The sequence below is a fragment of the Odocoileus virginianus genome, chromosome 34 (assembly GCF_023699985.2).
Source record: "Odocoileus virginianus isolate 20LAN1187 ecotype Illinois chromosome 34, Ovbor_1.2, whole genome shotgun sequence".
Taxonomy (NCBI): Eukaryota; Metazoa; Chordata; class Mammalia; order Artiodactyla; family Cervidae; genus Odocoileus; species Odocoileus virginianus.
In genome coordinates, this window is record NC_069707.1 from 17221898 (window position 1) to 17240510 (window position 18613).

The 18613-nt window shown below is 40.3% G+C and overlaps 1 protein-coding gene and 1 pseudogene across 2 annotated transcripts in view; both read right to left on the reverse strand.

Moving 5' to 3' along the window:
• SASH1 (SAM and SH3 domain containing 1) overlaps positions 1–18613 on the reverse strand; it is a 188049-nt gene that overhangs the window by 50173 nt on the left and 119263 nt on the right. For both annotated transcript variants that reach the window (XM_020878136.2, XM_020878138.2), the window contains exon 8: positions 12404–12505. In XM_020878136.2, coding sequence (XP_020733795.2) covers positions 12404–12505 — 102 coding nt within the window. The remainder of the gene's footprint in view (positions 1–12403; positions 12506–18613) is intronic.
• Positions 16786–17904, reverse strand: LOC110127781 (lanosterol 14-alpha demethylase pseudogene; annotated as a pseudogene).

Genomic DNA, 18613 nt, shown 5'->3' on the forward strand with positions numbered 1-18613 from the left:
AAATAAATTAAGAATTGGAGATTGACATATACACACTTCTATGGATAAAGCAGATAAACCATAAGGACCTACTGTGTAGCACCAGTAACTATATTCAAGATCTTATAATAACCTATAATGGAAAAGAATCTGAAGAAGAATACGTGCGCATGTGTGTGTGAAACTCAATCACTTTGTTGTACACCTAAAACTTACAGTGTTGTAAATTAACTATACTTCAATTTAAAAAAATTGCAGTCATAGGAAATGAGGACCAAACAACCTATCAGAGAACCAATTTGTAAATATTAATAAGAATGAGCAAAGAATAGAATCCATACCATGGAAGTAAAAATATTGATAGTGAGAAAAATCTATATTATTTTAAAGGTGTCTCAGTGGTAAAGAGACAATGCTAATGCAGGAGATGAGGGTTTGATCCCGGGGTTGGGAAGACCCCCTGGAGAAGGAAATAGCAACCATTTCCAGTATTCTTGCCTGGGAAATCCCATGGAAAGACAAGCTTGGCAGGCTACAACCTGCAAGGTTGCAAAAGAGTTGGACAGACTTAGCAACTAAATAATCAAATCAAATGATTTAAATCCATTTTCTGACATGACCCAAGTGTGAAGATTTACCCACCTATTCACCTAAGCCCAGGGCTTCCCTGGTAGCTCAGCTGGTAAAGAAATGGCCTGCAATGCAGGAGACCCCAGTTCGATCCCTGGGTTGGGAAGATCGGCTGGAGAAGCGAACGGCTAACCACTCCAGTATTCTGGCCTAGAGAATTCCATGAACAGAGGAGCTTGGCAGGCTACAGTCCACGGGGTCGCAAAGAGTCGGACACAACTGAGCGACTCACTCACTTACCTAAGCCCACTGACCTTGCTGCTCCCTCCACCGGACACAGTTCTCTTCCTTCTCCTGGTGATCTACTGCTCGATGTCAGTCATCTTTTCCGGGCTTTCCACAGTCCCCTCACTGAGGCTTAATGGACTTTCTGTGTGCACATCACACACTCAGTAGAAATATTCCAATTAAGCCCTCAATCATGCTGTCCACTTCTCTGTCTCCTCTTCTCAGATATAAACCCCTGTGGATAGGGACTGGCCTATCGTAGGTATTCAATAATGTTTGCACAATGAATGAGTGAAAGAATGTTCAAGATGGCATTCTTTCATCTACATTCTTTCATCTATTCTTTCATCTGGGTCAAAAGCACAGGGCAAGAAGTGTCCTTGTAGGAACTAATTATGCAATGCTATTAGAATTATACTAGCAATACTACAATCAACAAGGTATGACAGAAAGTGTCGTACAAAGAGAAACAGGGACAGAGACGAGAATAAAGGGATGTTTCTATAGAAATCATCTTGTGATTGGGATTTGAATTAGAATTTGGTTGTGCTAAAGTACTGCTTTCCAAATGAATCCCCCTGGTGACTGAGTATATTCTAAGAGCTTTGATATAATGGGTAACTGTCGTGACTTACAGTTCAAATGAACTCTGAACAAGTGATGGGCAACCTATGACTTCAGTAAGTTGGCTTACACTGGAAGTGACCCTCAGTCTGAATCTGACTCATGAACCATGATAGCATTTGGGTCTCTCACCAACCCATCCATTATCATAAGATTTGGCATCAGAGCAGAAGATTTAATGAGGAATTAACGTGGAATGAAACAATATCATTAAACAAGTAATGAAAATCCTCTTACCCCAGTCTCCTTGAGGTTCATCCCAAAAGCAAAATAAGAAATTGGCATTGCAAATCTAAACCATATTATATCATAAGTGTCTATATTTAGATATAATTGGATAGCAGGAAAATGTTGTAGGTCTTGTCTTGTATTTATGCACTAGGTTAGACAGATGAAACTGCCATTTTTACAGGTCAAAAGCTAATATTTCCATTCACATGGCTCGACTTAATAAAAGAAGTAACAAGGAATTCCACTGGCAGTCCAGTGGTTACAATTCTGTGCTCTCACTGCCAAGGGCCCAGGTTCATTCCCTGATCAGGGAACTAAGATCTCACAAGCTGCATGGTGCGGCCAACATTTAAGTTAAAAAAAAAGTAAATAAGATGAAGCTGAGGGTGAGAGGAAAATCTTAAAAAAGAAAAGAAGAAACAGACCAGAGTGTGCCTCCAAACTCAAATTTTTAAAATGCTAACAATAGGTTACATAATCCTCAGATTATGTTGTGTCTGGATATTTTGTCATTGCTTGTTTTTGTTCATGTGGTCTCTGATGTGCTGAGGAGGGTCTGCAGGCAGCACCCGCAGCTCCCTGTGACCCTACAAACCAGTGAAGATAGAGGTTCCTGGTCAGTCTGCCAGGTTGTCGTTATTTAGCCGCTCAGTCCTGCGTGAACTCTTCTGTGACCCCAAGGACTGCAGCTCACCCGGCTCCTCTATCCGTGGGATTTCCCAGGCAAGAATACTCACGTGGGTCGCCATGTCCTTCTCCAATGGATCTTCCCAACCCAGGATCAAACCCACATCTCATGCATCAGTAGCCGGATTCTTTATCACTGAGCCACCAGGGAAGCCCTAGTTTGCCAGATGCAGAGAGCCAAGGTCCCAGTGACTTCTGGGCCCGCAGTAAGAGCAGCCCCCAACGTGACAGGCTGATGAGCACACAACCACATGTTCAATCAGCCTTCCTCACTATCACGATATAGTCGCAGATAATTTCAAAACAATTAAGTACTCATTTCTCCCAGACAGTGATCCTAAAGTCACGTGTGTTCCCGAAATCATACCAGACCCACTCCTCAGCCCACATACACTTATGCCTTCTGAAACAGAAAAGAAACTGATTGTATGTTGGGTAAAGGCAGAGCCAAGTAAACACACATTATTTACATTACGCTTGTTCTGAAAACTCTAGCCATCTGCCATCATATGCAAAAGCATAAGCACTGCCACCATGTTAATGGCACGTACAAAAATAAACTTTTATGGGAACTCAAGCATTTCAAGAATGCCAGCAAATGGAAAGGCAGAAGATCGTCACAGAAAGGAACAGAGACTGGCGTTCACTGGGGGTTTAATGAATACTTGAGACACCCGTACACTTTGGCTCGGGTTTGGAGGCACAGAGAGGTGAGAACACTTGCCCTCCGACGCAGAGCTAATGGGTGGCAGAGCTGGGATCTGAACCCAAAGTCTGACTCACGTCTGTGAGCTTAACCAGCCCCCTCGCCTGCCCACGCTGGGCTAATGCCTGGCCTTCCCCAGGCCAGAGCCTCCTTCCTGCCTAAGTCTGTTTAAAGATGATGATCTTAAGGGCTCACAGCAAACACATACCTCAAACTTTGGCCCTTCTCCCAGGGAGAAGGCTGGGGACAGAGGCTGGTGTGGAATAAATGACAAGAAGTCGTCTAAGCTTGGTCAGCTTACGTCCAATGAGACCAAAGCTCACGTTTCTCACAGACTGTGTTACATTTCAACAGACTGATTTTGTCTCCGGTCTCACCATAAACTACAGGTCTAAAGAATCATTACTTCTGCTCTTTTAAAGAGATTTTTAATATGTCTCTATTGGACTATCATTTCAGTTGCAAAATCACGTCTGTTAAAATTGAGGAATATTTCTTCTTCCCACCCAGCCAAATAAAAAGGAAATTTATAGAAGGTATCCAAAAAAGTCTGAATAGTTATCTCAAGACTTCAAGTATGCATTAAAAGACGAGAATCAACAAAAGCTATTTAGAAAGATTTAGAAAAGTGTTAATTTGGGGGGGGGGGGGCACAGTGTAACGCAGCATGCCATAAACATGCTGTCCCAAGTCTACTGGGTCCAAAAGCCCTCTGGCAAATTAAGGCTAGATCAAACTTTTCCTCTTTCTCCTGGTCAAATCAGAAGTCAAACAAGTCGAGTAAAACTCTTCTTCTGTTCAAGAAATAAAGATCCAAAGTGGATATCCAACTGTCCTATATTTAAGCCTAGTGAGTGTAAGCGTTAAAGTTACAACAAGCAGAACCATTTTCTAGCCACAAATCAAAACTTAACTGCCAGTTAGAATCCTTTTAAGCTAAAATCCATAGATTAAGTTATGAAAAACCAAATCCTCTAGGAAAAAAGACTAAAAGAAAAAATATTAACACCATTAAAAGCAAACAATGACAACTAAACATTTAGAAATGTAAGTTATTTTTACACTTGGAATCTATTATCACAAGGTAGGTAGGTTTAGTCACTATATGGTGTCTGACTCTTGTGACTCCATTGACTGTAGCCTGCCAGGCTCCTCTGTCCATGGGATTTCCCAGGCAAAAATACTGGAGCAGGTTGCCATTTCCCTCTCCAAGGGACCTTTACAACCCAGGGATTGAACCAGGGTCTTCTGCATTGCAGACAGATTCTTTACTGACTGAACCACCATAACTTAAGAGTAAAATGACAGTAGAAAGAAGGTCAAATGTTTTCATAAAGATACACTTACTGGACCTATAATGTCAACTCTAAAACTAAGATCTGTTTGAATCTTCACAGTTTATGCATTCAATAAACAGTTACTCAAAGGTAGCAAAAATATGAAAGTTGTATTCTTTAAAAACACTGGTACTATCTATAGGTGGAAGACAATCCTGTAAACTCATCATGTACTGTCATTAAAAAAAATGTCTTCTCTGGGAATCAGATTTCCCCAAACAACAAATCTATTAACACTAGTTTCTATTTTCTTTTGATATCTTTGTTAATATAAAAACAAAACTAAAACTTCTGATAAATTTTAACTTGTGGATTTTGTCTAGAAGTTCACCCTAGTAAAAGAAACATATTCAAAATAAGAATCATTTTCATTTTATCACTTATACTTAAGAATTTTATTATCTAGCCCTCTTTTAAAAAAATCTGGTCCCACCCAGAGTCTTACTCTAAAAAGAGCACCTTGGATTTATAGAAGCCTCCTGGACAAGCAGAAGCATCATTCTGCCCATGGAGAGACACCCCAAGAGCATGACCTCTGTTCTCTGACTGAATTCTGTATTAAGTGGCCCTTTTCTTTGGCCATAATAGAAATTAAGGTATTTGCCCCTAAGAACCACTAAGAAAGTTAAATTTGTGGAATGCTCTCCTGGCTTTCAGCACATTATCTTTTAGAAAGTTCTAGACTAGACTAAAGCAGCTACCTCTTCATGCATAACAACAGATCTGAATGTTCTGGATGGAAGACAATGGCTGTCATTGAGGCAGGTGAAATGACTCTGAAAAACCTCAGTAAAAGACATCTAGGGGTGAGAGCCAAGTTTATGGTTTATAATTTTAGAAAGCCCCCAAAAGATTTAACAATTTTGTATTGGGCCAACACTATAGGGATATTTTAGTTGTGACCTTGAAAGTCCTTAATCAAGGAAACACTTAAAATAGTGTTTTGTAAAAAGAGGAAGAAATGACCACTTGATGTTGTGTCTCCGTTACCCGAAATCTGGACACAGTTCAGCCACATGGCTCCCCAGGTTACTGGCAAAGCTATATTCAGAAATGGAATGAAAGGCTATGCAGAGACGCACATATGGATGTAAGGTATTATTATAACACCACAGTGATAACATAGCTCTCCTTGCACAAATATTTCCCAATTCTAAATTCCCCCAAATGTAAAAAGTTATCAATTATGAAACGATGACTTGCTTTACAAAATAACTCACTTCACAAAACATTTCACCAGAGTTGCTTCATCCTCATAAGGAACTCCAGATCCAAAAACATAATTCCAACTTTTTCCGGGACACAGTTTGTATGAAGTGAAACAACTAAACAGGACCAAAATAGATGCTTGCAATGGACTCTAAGAGCTCTGGTGCTTTATTTTCCTTACTGGTGCTTTAATATTTCTGTATACATTGCATTTTTAAAAATAAGCTGAATAGCATCATAATCAAATAATTGACAATTTGAAATTTTTTCTAAAGAGATTTCACTGCAAGAATTTTAGGCGCATATCACCAACTCTTACCTACCAATTTTGTAAAAACAAACACTATGATTTACTAAAATGTATGCCTTGAATAAAAAACTTGAAATCCCAGAAAGACAGAGAGCACAAATTCCTTTAAACATTTTCTTAATCAGAAGGCAAACTGAACCTCAATGCAGAAAGCCGAAAGCTTAAAATGAGAACTCTTACAACCTTCCTCCTTGCAGGAGGCGAAGGAAAACACGTTACTAAAATAAAATGAAAAATTTTAAAACACACATTCAGATGTTTAACAAGGGATCCCGTTAAGTTCTCAACCAGAAACTCTTTTTAAAAACTCTGACACTCACAACAGAAGTTTGTTATTAATGAGTAACAGCAGAGAACAGATTCCCCTCTGGCAAAAAGAAAGCTATTTTTCACTTCCCCTGGTAACTATCTTTAGTACTTTATACTCTTGGAAACCAAGAATGTGCATATGGATTTATTGTGAAGCAACATGCAATTATCGACTGCCAGCACTGGGGGTGGGGGAGCCTATGAATCAACGCAAATGAAATCTTAAAGCACGACAGGCATCAATATAGGCATTGAGGTCTGGTGACAAAGATCTTATGATCTCTGGAACTTTCATGGCCTGGGCATTCCCGACTAGGACCAGTGAGCTATTTACATCTCAGTGTAAGCCCTGGCCCTTGCACAAAAGATAATCAAAGCCCTGAACCCTAAGCGGCTGGAGTAGTACACAGTGGGAATTATCTGAAATTAATTATTGACTATCAGGCAAATGGAAGCAGTCTTTTGGATGGAGTTTCTTGCTCAGTCTCCAGGAAAACACAGGACAGGCTAAAGTCAGGGTAAGAGGGGCGAGAGTCACACACGTCGGGATTACCATCAAGTACAAGCAAACTTCGGTGCCAGTGGTGGTCGGGTACAATAATGAACGGTGTAACTGAACATGGGTGTGGGTTCGCACAGAGACAGCTAGCAAAGTACATGGGGTAAACAGCCTTTCTTCAGAAAACTCTCTCCAATGCTGAACAGACTGTCTTCATTCGCCAACATCTTTCAGTAACAAAGGCCAGTCATTCTATTTTTTTGTTTGTTTGTTTTTGGCTATGCCAGGGGGCAAGGGGGAATCTTAGTTCCCCGACCAGGGATGGAACGTGTGACTCTTGCATTGGGAGCCTTAAGTCTTAATCACTGGACCGCCAGCAAAGTCCCAGTACTGTAAGTCATTCTAGAGCTTTCTGGGAAACTGTGCTGGAAGTGGAGGGAGCATATGGTATCGTTGGCCCTCCGTCCAACTGGGAAAGGCTGAGCATACTTTTGAGCCATCTATGAAGAAACAGTTTGCCAAGGAAGTGATAACTAAGTGTGTGCATGAATCTCCGTGAGCAGGAGTGAGGGGGTTTTAACTTCTGCATCCCAGGGTAAACACTACGGGGGCAGAGTCTCCCCCTTCACTTTGTAATCCGAACACCTAGCACAAAGCCTGGCACATAGCAAGTGCTCTATAGATGAGCTGAAATGAACAAAGAAATGCGCTAGAGTCCAACTTTTAAGAAGTACCCATTTCATTCTGACAGCTGATATCAAGGTGATGTTTGTGATTTACCCTCTGAAAGGGGCTCAACAAACCAATACTTAATAGAATGTTTTCTCAGCAACTTGTTTTATAGTAACTTTTTCCTAAATGAGACAAGTCTCTCTCCTTGCCATCTAAGTATGTGAGGTTCTACTACTGGCCTGTTTCTCTGAATGGATAGTCTTATAACCTCTCCCTTGACGCAGATGCTATTAATCAGGACAGTATCCAGTGAGATGGACACTAAAGGACCCACTATGGATGACTGGGGCTTTCTGTTCTCCCTCCTCTGAGTTGGGTCTGAATCACAATGAGTCCCGAGTTACTGTATTTATTCTTCATGATTCTTTGGATTCATGATTTACACTCAAATTATGTTAGTCTTTAGAACTAGGGGATAAGAGACCCAAAAAGACACATTGAAAACCACAGATATGGTTCCTTTGATGACCTCATAGTCCTAGGACATGCTGCTGGCTAGCATGTGACACATTTATTATTATAAATGGTAAAGTCTCAGAACCCTGCACACAACACCATACCATGCAGTGTTTTCAAATGAATAATCCTGTGGGCCTTTTGTTTGTCTGTTTGTTTGTTTTAGCTGCAATGGAATCTGGTGCTTGATTTAGGAAACCAGTGACAAAAAGACAGTGGGAGGGTTATATTTACTATAGATATGCCATCATTTGTTACTTAAATGCAAAGAAAGTATAAGACTGAGTCTGTAGTTGGCAGACATAAAACATGCTCTTAAAAGCAGCCAAGAAGAATGACCACTCAAATACAAGCTTGTGCACTGAATATTTCTCAAACAAGCTATAGGAGCTGAACACTGTGCTAGGCATGCCTTTCTTGCTCAAAAAGCTCACAATTTCCATGGAGGTTGATATACAATTAATTCAGATACTCCAGGACACCTGTTAGGTTTTGTGTTGCAAGCTAATTTAACAAAGTGCAGAACAGAAAGCTATGAGAATATACTTGAGGATGCTAAAGTTTCAGAGGAGGTGGCAGTGGACCTCATCTTGAAGATTTTTACCTGGAAAATATGGAGGAAGACCTTTTAGGAAATGCACAAATTAAAGCAGAGAGTGTGAAAATACAAGTTATGATCAGTAATGCACGCAGGCTCCAGTGTGGATGGAGTGGAGGCTGTTAGGGCAAAGGATGAAAGATGGGAGTAGAGAAATTGATTAAAGCCAGATCACTTAGGGTCTTGAGTCTGCCAAAAAGTTTGAAATTTATCTTATAAAACTGGAAAACCATCAGCCTTTTGTGCATGCATGTAAGCTTAGTCACTCAATTGTGTCCAACTTTTTGTGACTCTGTGGACTGTAGCCTGCCAGGCTCCTCTGTCCATGGAATTTTTCAGGCAAAGATACTGGAATGGGTTGCCACTTCCTCCTCCAGGGGTTCTTCCTGACCCAGGGATCAAATCCGTGCCTCCTGCGTTGGTAGGCAGATTCTTTACCACTGCGCCACCTGGGAAGCTCCTCAGCCTTTTGTGAAACAGGGATGTAAGAAAAGGAGTATATTTTGGAAAGATGACTGGCTGTATGGAGCATTAACAAGAGGAAACAAAGAGACTGAAAACATGGAGGCAGAGTTGCTTCCAGAATTTAAGGAAGAAACGACCTAATAAACAAAATCATTGTGTAATAGATGAAAAAAGCGAACTCCCTTCATTTTCATGTCATAAAGTTTGATGATCACACCATGAAATGTCTGCTTGAAACTCTGGAACTCTAATTCCTATGATCTTGGTGGAACTCTTGGGAAGCACTATTTTGGTCACTTTAAAATGAATAATAAAAGGCATCAAAACTGGAAAAGGAGAAATGAAATTGCCTGTGTTCATGGGTAATATGGTCTTACATGCAGAAAACACTAAAGATTACACACATGCGCACACACACACTCTACTGGAGATAATAATGAAATTCCACAAAGTCGCAGAGTACAAAATTAATGTATGAAAGTCAGTTCCATCTTTATATACTGATAATGAACATTTTGAAAAGGAAATTAATGTTATCATGTGTAAAAATAACAATAAGAATAAAATACTTAAAAATAAGAGAACAGCATTGAAACATGTATATTATCTAGGGTGAAACAGATCACCAGCCCAGGTTGGGTGCATGAGACAAGTGCTCGGGCCTGGTGCACTGGGAAGACCCAGAGGGATCGGGTGGAGAGGGAGGTGGGAGAGGGGACCGGGATGGGGAATACATGTAAATCCATGGCTAATTCATTTCAATGTATGACAAAAACTACTGTAATGATGTAAAGTAATTAGCCTCCAACTAATAAAAATAAATGGGAAAAAAAAAATTAAAAAAAATAAACTTAACCAAGGAGGCAAGACTTTAATACTGAAAACTACAAAACAATGCTGAAAGACCAATAAGATGTAAATAAATGGAAGGATAGCCTGTTTCATAGATTGGAAGACTTCATATTGTTAAGATGACAGTACTACCCAAATTGATTTACAGATCCAACGCAATCCCTATCAAAATCTCATGGTTCTTTGTACAGAAATAGAAAATCCAGCCTGAAACTCATATGGAATCTCAAGGGATTTTAATAGCTAACACAGTCTGAAGAAAAGCCAACTTGGAAGGCTCACATATCCCAATTTCAAACCTTTCTACAAAGCTACATTAATCAAAAAGGACAGACATATGAACCAATGAATAAAATAAGAGAGCCCAGAAATAAACCCTTACATATATGTGCAATTAATTTTCAAAAAGGGTACTAAAACCATTCAATGAAAAAAGGACAGTCTTTTCAACAAATGGTTCTGGGAAAACCGGGAATCTACCCACAAAAAAACGAAGTTGGATGCATATGTTCTATCATATACATAGAATAACTTAAAATAGGTCATCGACCTAAAGTTAAGAGCTAAAACTGTAAACTCTTTAAAGAAAATACAGGGGAAAATCCTCACCACAATTATTTGGCAATGATTTCCTGGATATGATACCAAAAGCAAATGCAAATTAGATTTCAAAATTTAAAACTTTAATATCTCAAAGGACATTATCAAGAGAATAAAAAGGTGGGACTTCCCGGGTGGTCTGCGTGAGTTCTATCCCTGGTCAGGGAACTAAGATCCCACATGCCACGAGGCATGGCAAACAAAAAAGAGTGAAAAGGCAACTCATAGAATGGGAGGGAATATTTACAAGTCATGTACCATATAAGGGATTAATATTCAGAATATATAAAGAACTCTTACAACTCAACAACCAACAGAACAAAGACACAACTAAAGAATGGGCATCCCGGACGAGCCCCCCTCCCCCCCAAAAAAAGAATGGGCAAATAACTTGATAAACACTTCTATAAAGAATATATTAAAATGGTCAAGCACATAAAAAAGGATGCCTAAACATTAGCGAAATCAAATCTCAGACACTAGAGAAATCAAATCTAAATCACAATGAAATATCATTTTATAACCATTCAGAATGGCTAGTATAAAAAAAGGGGGGGAATCAAAAGTATTGGTGAGGAAGCAGAGAAATTGAACTCCCATGCAGCTGTCAAGAATGTGAAATGGTGGAATATTACTCAGCCATTAAAAAGAATTCATTTGAATCAGTTCTAATGAGATGGATGAAACTGGAGCCCATTATACAGAGTGAAGTAAGCCAGAAAGATAAATACCAATACAATATACTAATGCATATATATGGAATTTAGAAAGATGGTAATGATAACCCTATATGCAAAACAGAAAAAGAGACACAGATGTGCAGAACAGACTTTTGGACTCTGTGGGAGAAGGCGAGGGTGGGATGTTCTCAGAGAACAGCATCGAAACATCGTATATTATCAAGGGTGAAACAGATCGCCAGTCCAGGTTGGATGCATGAGACAAGTGCTCAGGGCTGGTGCACTGGGAAGACCCAGAGGGATGGGATAGAGAGAGAGGTGGGAGGGGGGTTCAGGATGGGAACACATGTAAATCCATGGCTGATTCATGTCAATGTATGGCAAAAACCACTACAATACTGTAATTAGCCTCCAACTAATAAAAATAAATGAAAAAAAAATGTGAAATGGTGTAGCTGCTGTGGAAAACTGAACAGCATCAGCTCAAAAAGTTAAACAGAGAAATTAAACAAAAGTGGTATCCATGTGCGGTGGAACATTGCTCGTCCACGGAAAGGAATGACGTTCTAGTACAGTTGTAATAGGGATGAGTCTGGAAAACAAGGGGCTGAGTGAAATAAACCAGACACAGAAGGACGACGATTGTATGAGTTCACTTCTATAGGCCCTTTATAAGTACCTGCTGCTGCTGCCGCCAAGTCACTTCAGTCGTGTCTGACTCTGTACGACCCCATAGACGGCAGCCCACCAGGCTCCCCCATCCCTGGGATTCTCCAGGCAAGAACACTGGAGTGGGTTGCCATTTCCTTCTCCATTTTAAGTAGCTAGACTAGTCATATTCATAGAGACGGGAAGTAAAATGTGGTTGCCAGGAGTTTGGAGAAGGTGGGGCGAGAATGGAGAGCTATTGTTTAATGGTTATGGAATATCTGTGTTGGATAATGAAAAAGTTCAGGAAGTGGGTTGAGGAGATGGTTGTACAGCAAAGTGTATGCACCTAGTGCTCCTAAATTGAACACTTAAAATGCTTATAATGGTAAACTATAAGTTGTACTTGACCATAATAAAGCAAACCAACCAACCAGAATGAACAGCACCATTCCAACTGCTGACTATCAGGTAAAGAAAAGAACAACAGCTCAGAAGAGACGCCTCTTTTCAGACCCAGGTGGGACGTGGTAATTGCAAAAAGAAGCCGAAAGACTGAAATGGTGAAGGCTGTCCCTTTTAAGTAGAACTGGTTAAGATGCTCAAAGAGACAGTAAACTTACATTGCAGTTTGATGAACCATCAAACGTTGGGTAAGAACCGTCTGGCCAGTCAGCAGGGTCCAAGGCAGCGGACTGCCGGTGCTGGGCCTCGTACTCCTTGAGCTGCAACAAGAGAAAATGGAAGACTGAAACGGAAATAATGGCCCAGACTGTCTACCTAGCAGCAGAAAGAATACTTCGGGCACCATCTTCACAGCGCTGTTGGTGATCAAGTGCCAGCCAAAGCCAAAGGTCCCCAAACAGAAAGAAGATACAAGCCCTGTCTTGAAGGTTTTCATCTAAACCAAACCAAGAGACACAACGGACTCCTCGTATTCTGTATTCCAAAAGAACCTTGATTTTCCTTCTCCAACACCCTCCAACATCAAGACTCATCTTTCTCAGTTTAATTGGAAGTCTGATAACAGAAATTGTCTGTAGTCTGGCCTCTGGATTACCTCTTTACAGAACACACAAGGTGTAGACTTGGGATATTTTAGTAAAACAGAGGTGGAAGCCAGAAAGTGATTTTTAAAAATTGCTTGCTTGTCCTGACTGCCTCAAGTTCAGTTCAATGTTATCATCTAACAAATGTTATAGGATTTATTTGGGATCCTCTGGATGAGAGAATAATATATTTTGAATATGTTCAGAGACATTTAAAGTTAGACAAACGAGGTATTTTAGAAAATTAACCAATGTAACCTAGCAGAAATAGATGAATGAGCTTTCTGAATGGCAATGTGAGAAGTTCCAGGTGTTTTCCTAAAAACAGGTAGAAATTTAGCTATCTGTATAATACAATTAAGTTGTCGGCTGCATTAAAATTCTGTTACAAAGCAGTTTTTAGATACAAATTCAAGACATTGATCAAATCATGGTCCATGAATCAAGACACCAAAAAACAGAAACAATCTGACCTAACAGCTCAGAAGGTACCAGGGCTGCCCTTTACCACTGGAGCTATGTGGATGTAGCAAAGCCATTCTACTAGAAAAAAAGCAACCTTGCAAAGCATTATTTCTACTTTGGAATTTTTCTCTGTGTGACAGGAAATGGACTGGGGAAGGCAGACAGTATTAACAAGTAAGGGTTCCCAAATAGCTTCAGTTCCTTCACATGGAAAACGTGATGACAATAAACTATCTCACAGGACTACTATTAGAAAAGGTAAGACACACAGCAAGTTTAACACACTGCACCCTTTGCAATAGACTTATTACGGTAGTATTGTCGGGTTTCCCTGGTGGCTCCGATGGGAAAGAATCCATCTGCCAATGCTGGAGACGTGGGTTCGATCCCTGGGTTGGGAAGATCTGGAGAATGGAATGGCTAGCCATTCCAGTATTCTTGCCTGGAGAATTCTGTGGACAGAGGAACTTGGCAGACTATAGTCCATGGGGCCTCAAAGAGTCAGACACAACTAAGTGACTAATATACACACATTATTATCACCCTGGTGGTTTCAAGTAAAAGAGAGCTCAAAGTTCACAACAATTCTAGACATTTGAACTTCTGTTATTCAGGCACTTAATATTATTTTAATCTTTCTAGTATATTAGGGGGATTGATATGCTCTAATCTCTATAATACACTTAGTGACATACTAGCATGCTCTTCCTTTCCAGAAGTGCATTATTCTTTCTGTATGATCAAAACAGCTGCCCTCTGAAAAGGGGGGTTATCATTTGCTTTTCAGGGTTCCTGCCCTACTTTACTTAACATTAGCCCCAAGTTCCCTGAGGCACTAAATAAACAGTTCATCTTCAGGAAAACAAAATGAAGTACTCCCCAGTTAATCATAAAGAGACAACATTTTTCTTTTGCTATCTGTCTACTTCTATCATTTATCTTGAAGCATAAGAGTACATGTGCTTCTTCTTCCTTAAAAAAAAAAAAAAAAGATTCATTTGTTGGTTGCATGGCTTATGGGATCTTAGTTCCCCAACCAGGGATTGAACCCAGGCCCTTGGCAGTGAGTATGCAGAGTCCTAACCACTGGACCACCAGGACCAGGAAATTTCCCACATGCTTCTGATAAACACTCGGATTTGTGCTCCATCTTAAATTTACCTTGATTTTTAACTTCCCAACTTAAAACACACACACACACACACACACACACACACACACACACGACCTTTAACATTTTACAACGAAAAAAGCCTGGTTATTGTTTACATAATCACATTTTTATAATCCACTCTGCTCCCAAAGACAATTGATGATGTTCATTTGAGAAATGTATATATTTTAAAGCAAAGTTACGGAGCTTTACTTTAATTCTGGGAGTTTTTAAATAACGGCATTTTAAAGTGTGTGTGTGTCTGTCTGCCCATCTGTCTATCTCAGGAGGAACTACTACCTTCACATCGCATTTTCCCAAGTCTCATAGTTTTCTCATACTTGAAGTCTATGATGCGATTCTTAGAGGGATGGCCATCTTTAATAGGTTAATGCTTATCCTGTTGTAAAGACTTTCATGGTGAGCGATTCTAAAATGTTCCCGTTTCTAAGAGTGCTTATTATGAAGAACATTTATATTTAATCCAAGTTTCCTCCAGCTGCAATCTCCATTCATTCCCTTTTATTCTCTCCTCAGTAGAGATGAAAACAGAACTGTTCAGTACATCCTAAAGATGGACTGTTTAATAATCCTTCATATACTTGAAGACAGTGAATAAGTTCTTTCTGCTTCTTTTCTGAGATAAATCCTTTCCAATTTCAGCCCACGAGACCTATTTTTTAAAAAACCCTCAATCACTTTGTTCCTCTCCTACGGCCTCTCTTCATGAGCCTTTAGCTGCCCATATTCCTACGACTGATGTGGAAGAGCTGCTACAAGGAAATGATTCAATAATATATATGGGTTCTCAGCTCATAATCGCATGCTCTGGTATACCAGATGCCCAGACTCCCTTTAAAAAAAAAAAAAAAAAAAAACCTGTCCTCCAATTTCCCACTTACCATAGATATAGACTCGGGCATGTACCCTTCTCAGGAGAACTACCCATGGTCAACAGTTTGAAGGAACTATTCAGTTAACAAAAATTTAAAAATCGTTAAGCTAAGCTGCTGTCTTTTTTAATTACACACTGTTTACAGAGAGTTATTTTGTAAACTTCATTCTGTTTAAATGCTTTTGCAACTTACAGTGGTGTTTCGTGTATTAATTCCTTGCAGCCTTTTTCATTTTTGTCTTTGTATTGATAACTAGGTTTTTGGGACTGTGAATCATGGCCGTGCTCTTCACAGAGGGTAAATACTCAGCAATCAAATTCATATAAACAAAGCACCGTGGGCCAAACTGTATTCATTTGAACATGGGCAAAATTCTCCCCGGTCTGGTTCTAGTGGTAAAGAACCCGCCTCCCAGTGCAGAAGAGTAAGAGACACAGGTTCAACCCCGGGGTGGGAACGATCCCCTGGAGGAGGGCATGAAAACCCACTCCAGTAATCTTACCTGGAAAATTCTATGGACAGAGGAGCCTGGCAGACTACTGTCCATGGGGTCACAAAGAGTCGGACACGACTGAGTGACTAACCCTTTCGTTTTAAAAGTTGCCCCGATACAGGAACACGGGTGATACACCATGCTCCAGATGAGAGACAAGCTTCTCTCCTGGTGCTGGGCTCTCCTGTTACAACTGAAGTCTAGACATTCTACCTAGGGGTCTGTTTTTGGTCCTAACTTTCCAATTAATTACTTAAATTCATTAACATTACAAAAATACACTGTACAACAACAACAAAATACATTGAGCAATAAACTGGGACACAAGTTATGAGATCCCTCCTAACACATCAAAGAAAAATTACACCTTCTTAGTAAGTCAAGACCAACCCTAGAAATTTCTCACAGGGACCACATCACCATCTCGCACACACAGTCTCAGAACTGAATTTCTCGAACTGTAAAAGGAGAGCAGTAGGCTGTGCAACATTATCTAAAGAGTGGTAAAATGATCACAGTACATTAATCATACTAGGTACTTAACTGCGTCTAAATAGCAGCATGCAGACTTATGATAAAAATAATCTGAATCTTTGAAATATATATCAAAGTACACTAGTGTTTAAGGAACTCTCAACTGTGCTCCATGTGCCCCAAGGGCTGTGCAATTCAGTGTCCTGAATACCACAGATATTTACTAGCTACTGTATGTAAACTTTTAAGGGGCATAACTTTAGAAAATTCAGAAAATTCAAATACAAAAGATGAATTGGAGGAGCTAATTAGTAACATTATTTTCCAAGTTCCTCCTTAGCTACGCTGTGAAAACACATAAAAATTTCAAAATGCAAATATTTTAACCTCTTGCAGAATGTCTTGTGAAACAGAATTAGACAAGTCTCTGAAACAGATTATAATAATTCTTTAGTAACAGAAAAGCATTAAATACCTATTGGTCTTTTAGTCTCTGACTGACAGTGGAAGAGACACTTGTCTGATATCAGGAAAGACCGTTCTTATCATGGTCATTATAGGTGGTCTAACTCTTGATGTTTCTTTTATACAGTGATCAAATAAACTTAGATCCTTGAGCTGATCATAAGCTAAAGGAGGCAGATCCTTTTTCTCATTTTGTCTCTGCTAAAAGGAAGCCCATCCAGATGCTAGTAACCAAGAATGTACCTTGCTTTGCCAAGAGCCGGCCAATAAGGTTCCCTGCTATTTCATCATCTGTCAAAGGACACCCACCTTTGTGTGCAAAATCTAATAAAGTTTGGAGAAAGTTATCAATTTTTTCCTTTAATTTGTTTCTGGATTGCCTTATAGAAAATATTCTTGATGTCTTGATGGGCTCTGTTCTAAAATTAGGCAAAGGCCGCCAGCCTGGCAATAGTCAGGTTCCGGGGCTACAACCTCCATCCACGTCCACACAGCTGTGCCACCTTTTCATGGAGCTGACTCCTGGTTTCTTTTCCATGCAAACAATGGCTAGCTGATAAAGGTATCAGCTTAGAAAGAGCATCGAATTTTTTTCCTCCCCAACTTTCAAAGTATTCTTTTGTTTCCTTTTTAATTATAGAAACATGTCGCCTCAAGTTGACAGTGTTAATTTTTGACTGTGTTAACTAAGTTGATGCTTTTAACATTTCCTTCTGCTCCAAGAAAACTGAGTTCAATGCGTCCTATGAAACTCTCTCGCCAAACACAGATGCTGTCAGGATGCATGCAGACAGCTTCTGCATTCCAGAGCTTCCATTTTACGATTATACAAGCAATGTAACAGCATCACTCCCCAGACAGGAAGTACACATCTTGCCCACCATGGTAAAATTAATATCGGTCTGTGTTTCTCACATGCATTTTCTAGGAATTCAACTGGACTTTTTCCAAGTGCTATGACATGCTCAGGGAATGGCAGTGTAGAGGAGATGTATGGTGGACGTATCGGCCCAGCTAGGTTGGGTGGCTAAAGGCGGGGTGGGGCAGTGGGAGACCAGACTGAGGGTGAAGGGCAGGCAAAGGGGATCAGCAGCGTGGACAGGACATTGTCACTTGTCACCTGCTCCATCGCTGCCCCAGCACAGCTTCAGCCCACCAGGATGCTGGTGGCTGAGATCACCTCTGCTCCTCTTCAATAGAGCAAGAGAAGCCGGCAGGTGGGCATCTGGTGGTGACCTTAGACCTCAGGTCTCCTACAACAGGTCCCACCTCCCACTGCCCTTAAGCATTTTTTTCCCCCCAGCATTGTCTCAGCAACACATGAAAGGTTTTTTTAGATTACTGACGTGTACAGTTGGGTAGTCTATAAACTAAGTTGGGTTTTCCTGAGGGCTCAGCAGTAAAAAATCTGCCTGCCAATGCAGGCAACCCAGGTTCGACCCCTGGGTCAGGAAGGTTTTCTGGAGAGGGAAATGGCAACTCACTCCAGTATTCTTGCCTGGAGAATCCCATGAACAGAGGAGACTGGCAGGCTACAGTCCATGGGGTCGCAAGAGTCGGACGTGACTTAAGTGACGAAAGCACCACTCAGTATGTCACTGTTTCAAGGTTCCATTCCTTCAAGATTCTGTTTAATGGTAAAGTCATACCTCATTCAATGATTCCGTACTGACCTGACATTCTAACTCTGCCGAGTGTATGACTTGTCTACCGTGTGACCCAAGCATTCAAAGTCAAAGTCAAGAATTAATCAGTCAGTTAGCTGGGCAACAAAGTGGGAAACCTCTTAGCAATTGCTATCTTGCTATCACAAATGCTACTCCAGTGTCCTAAAGGTT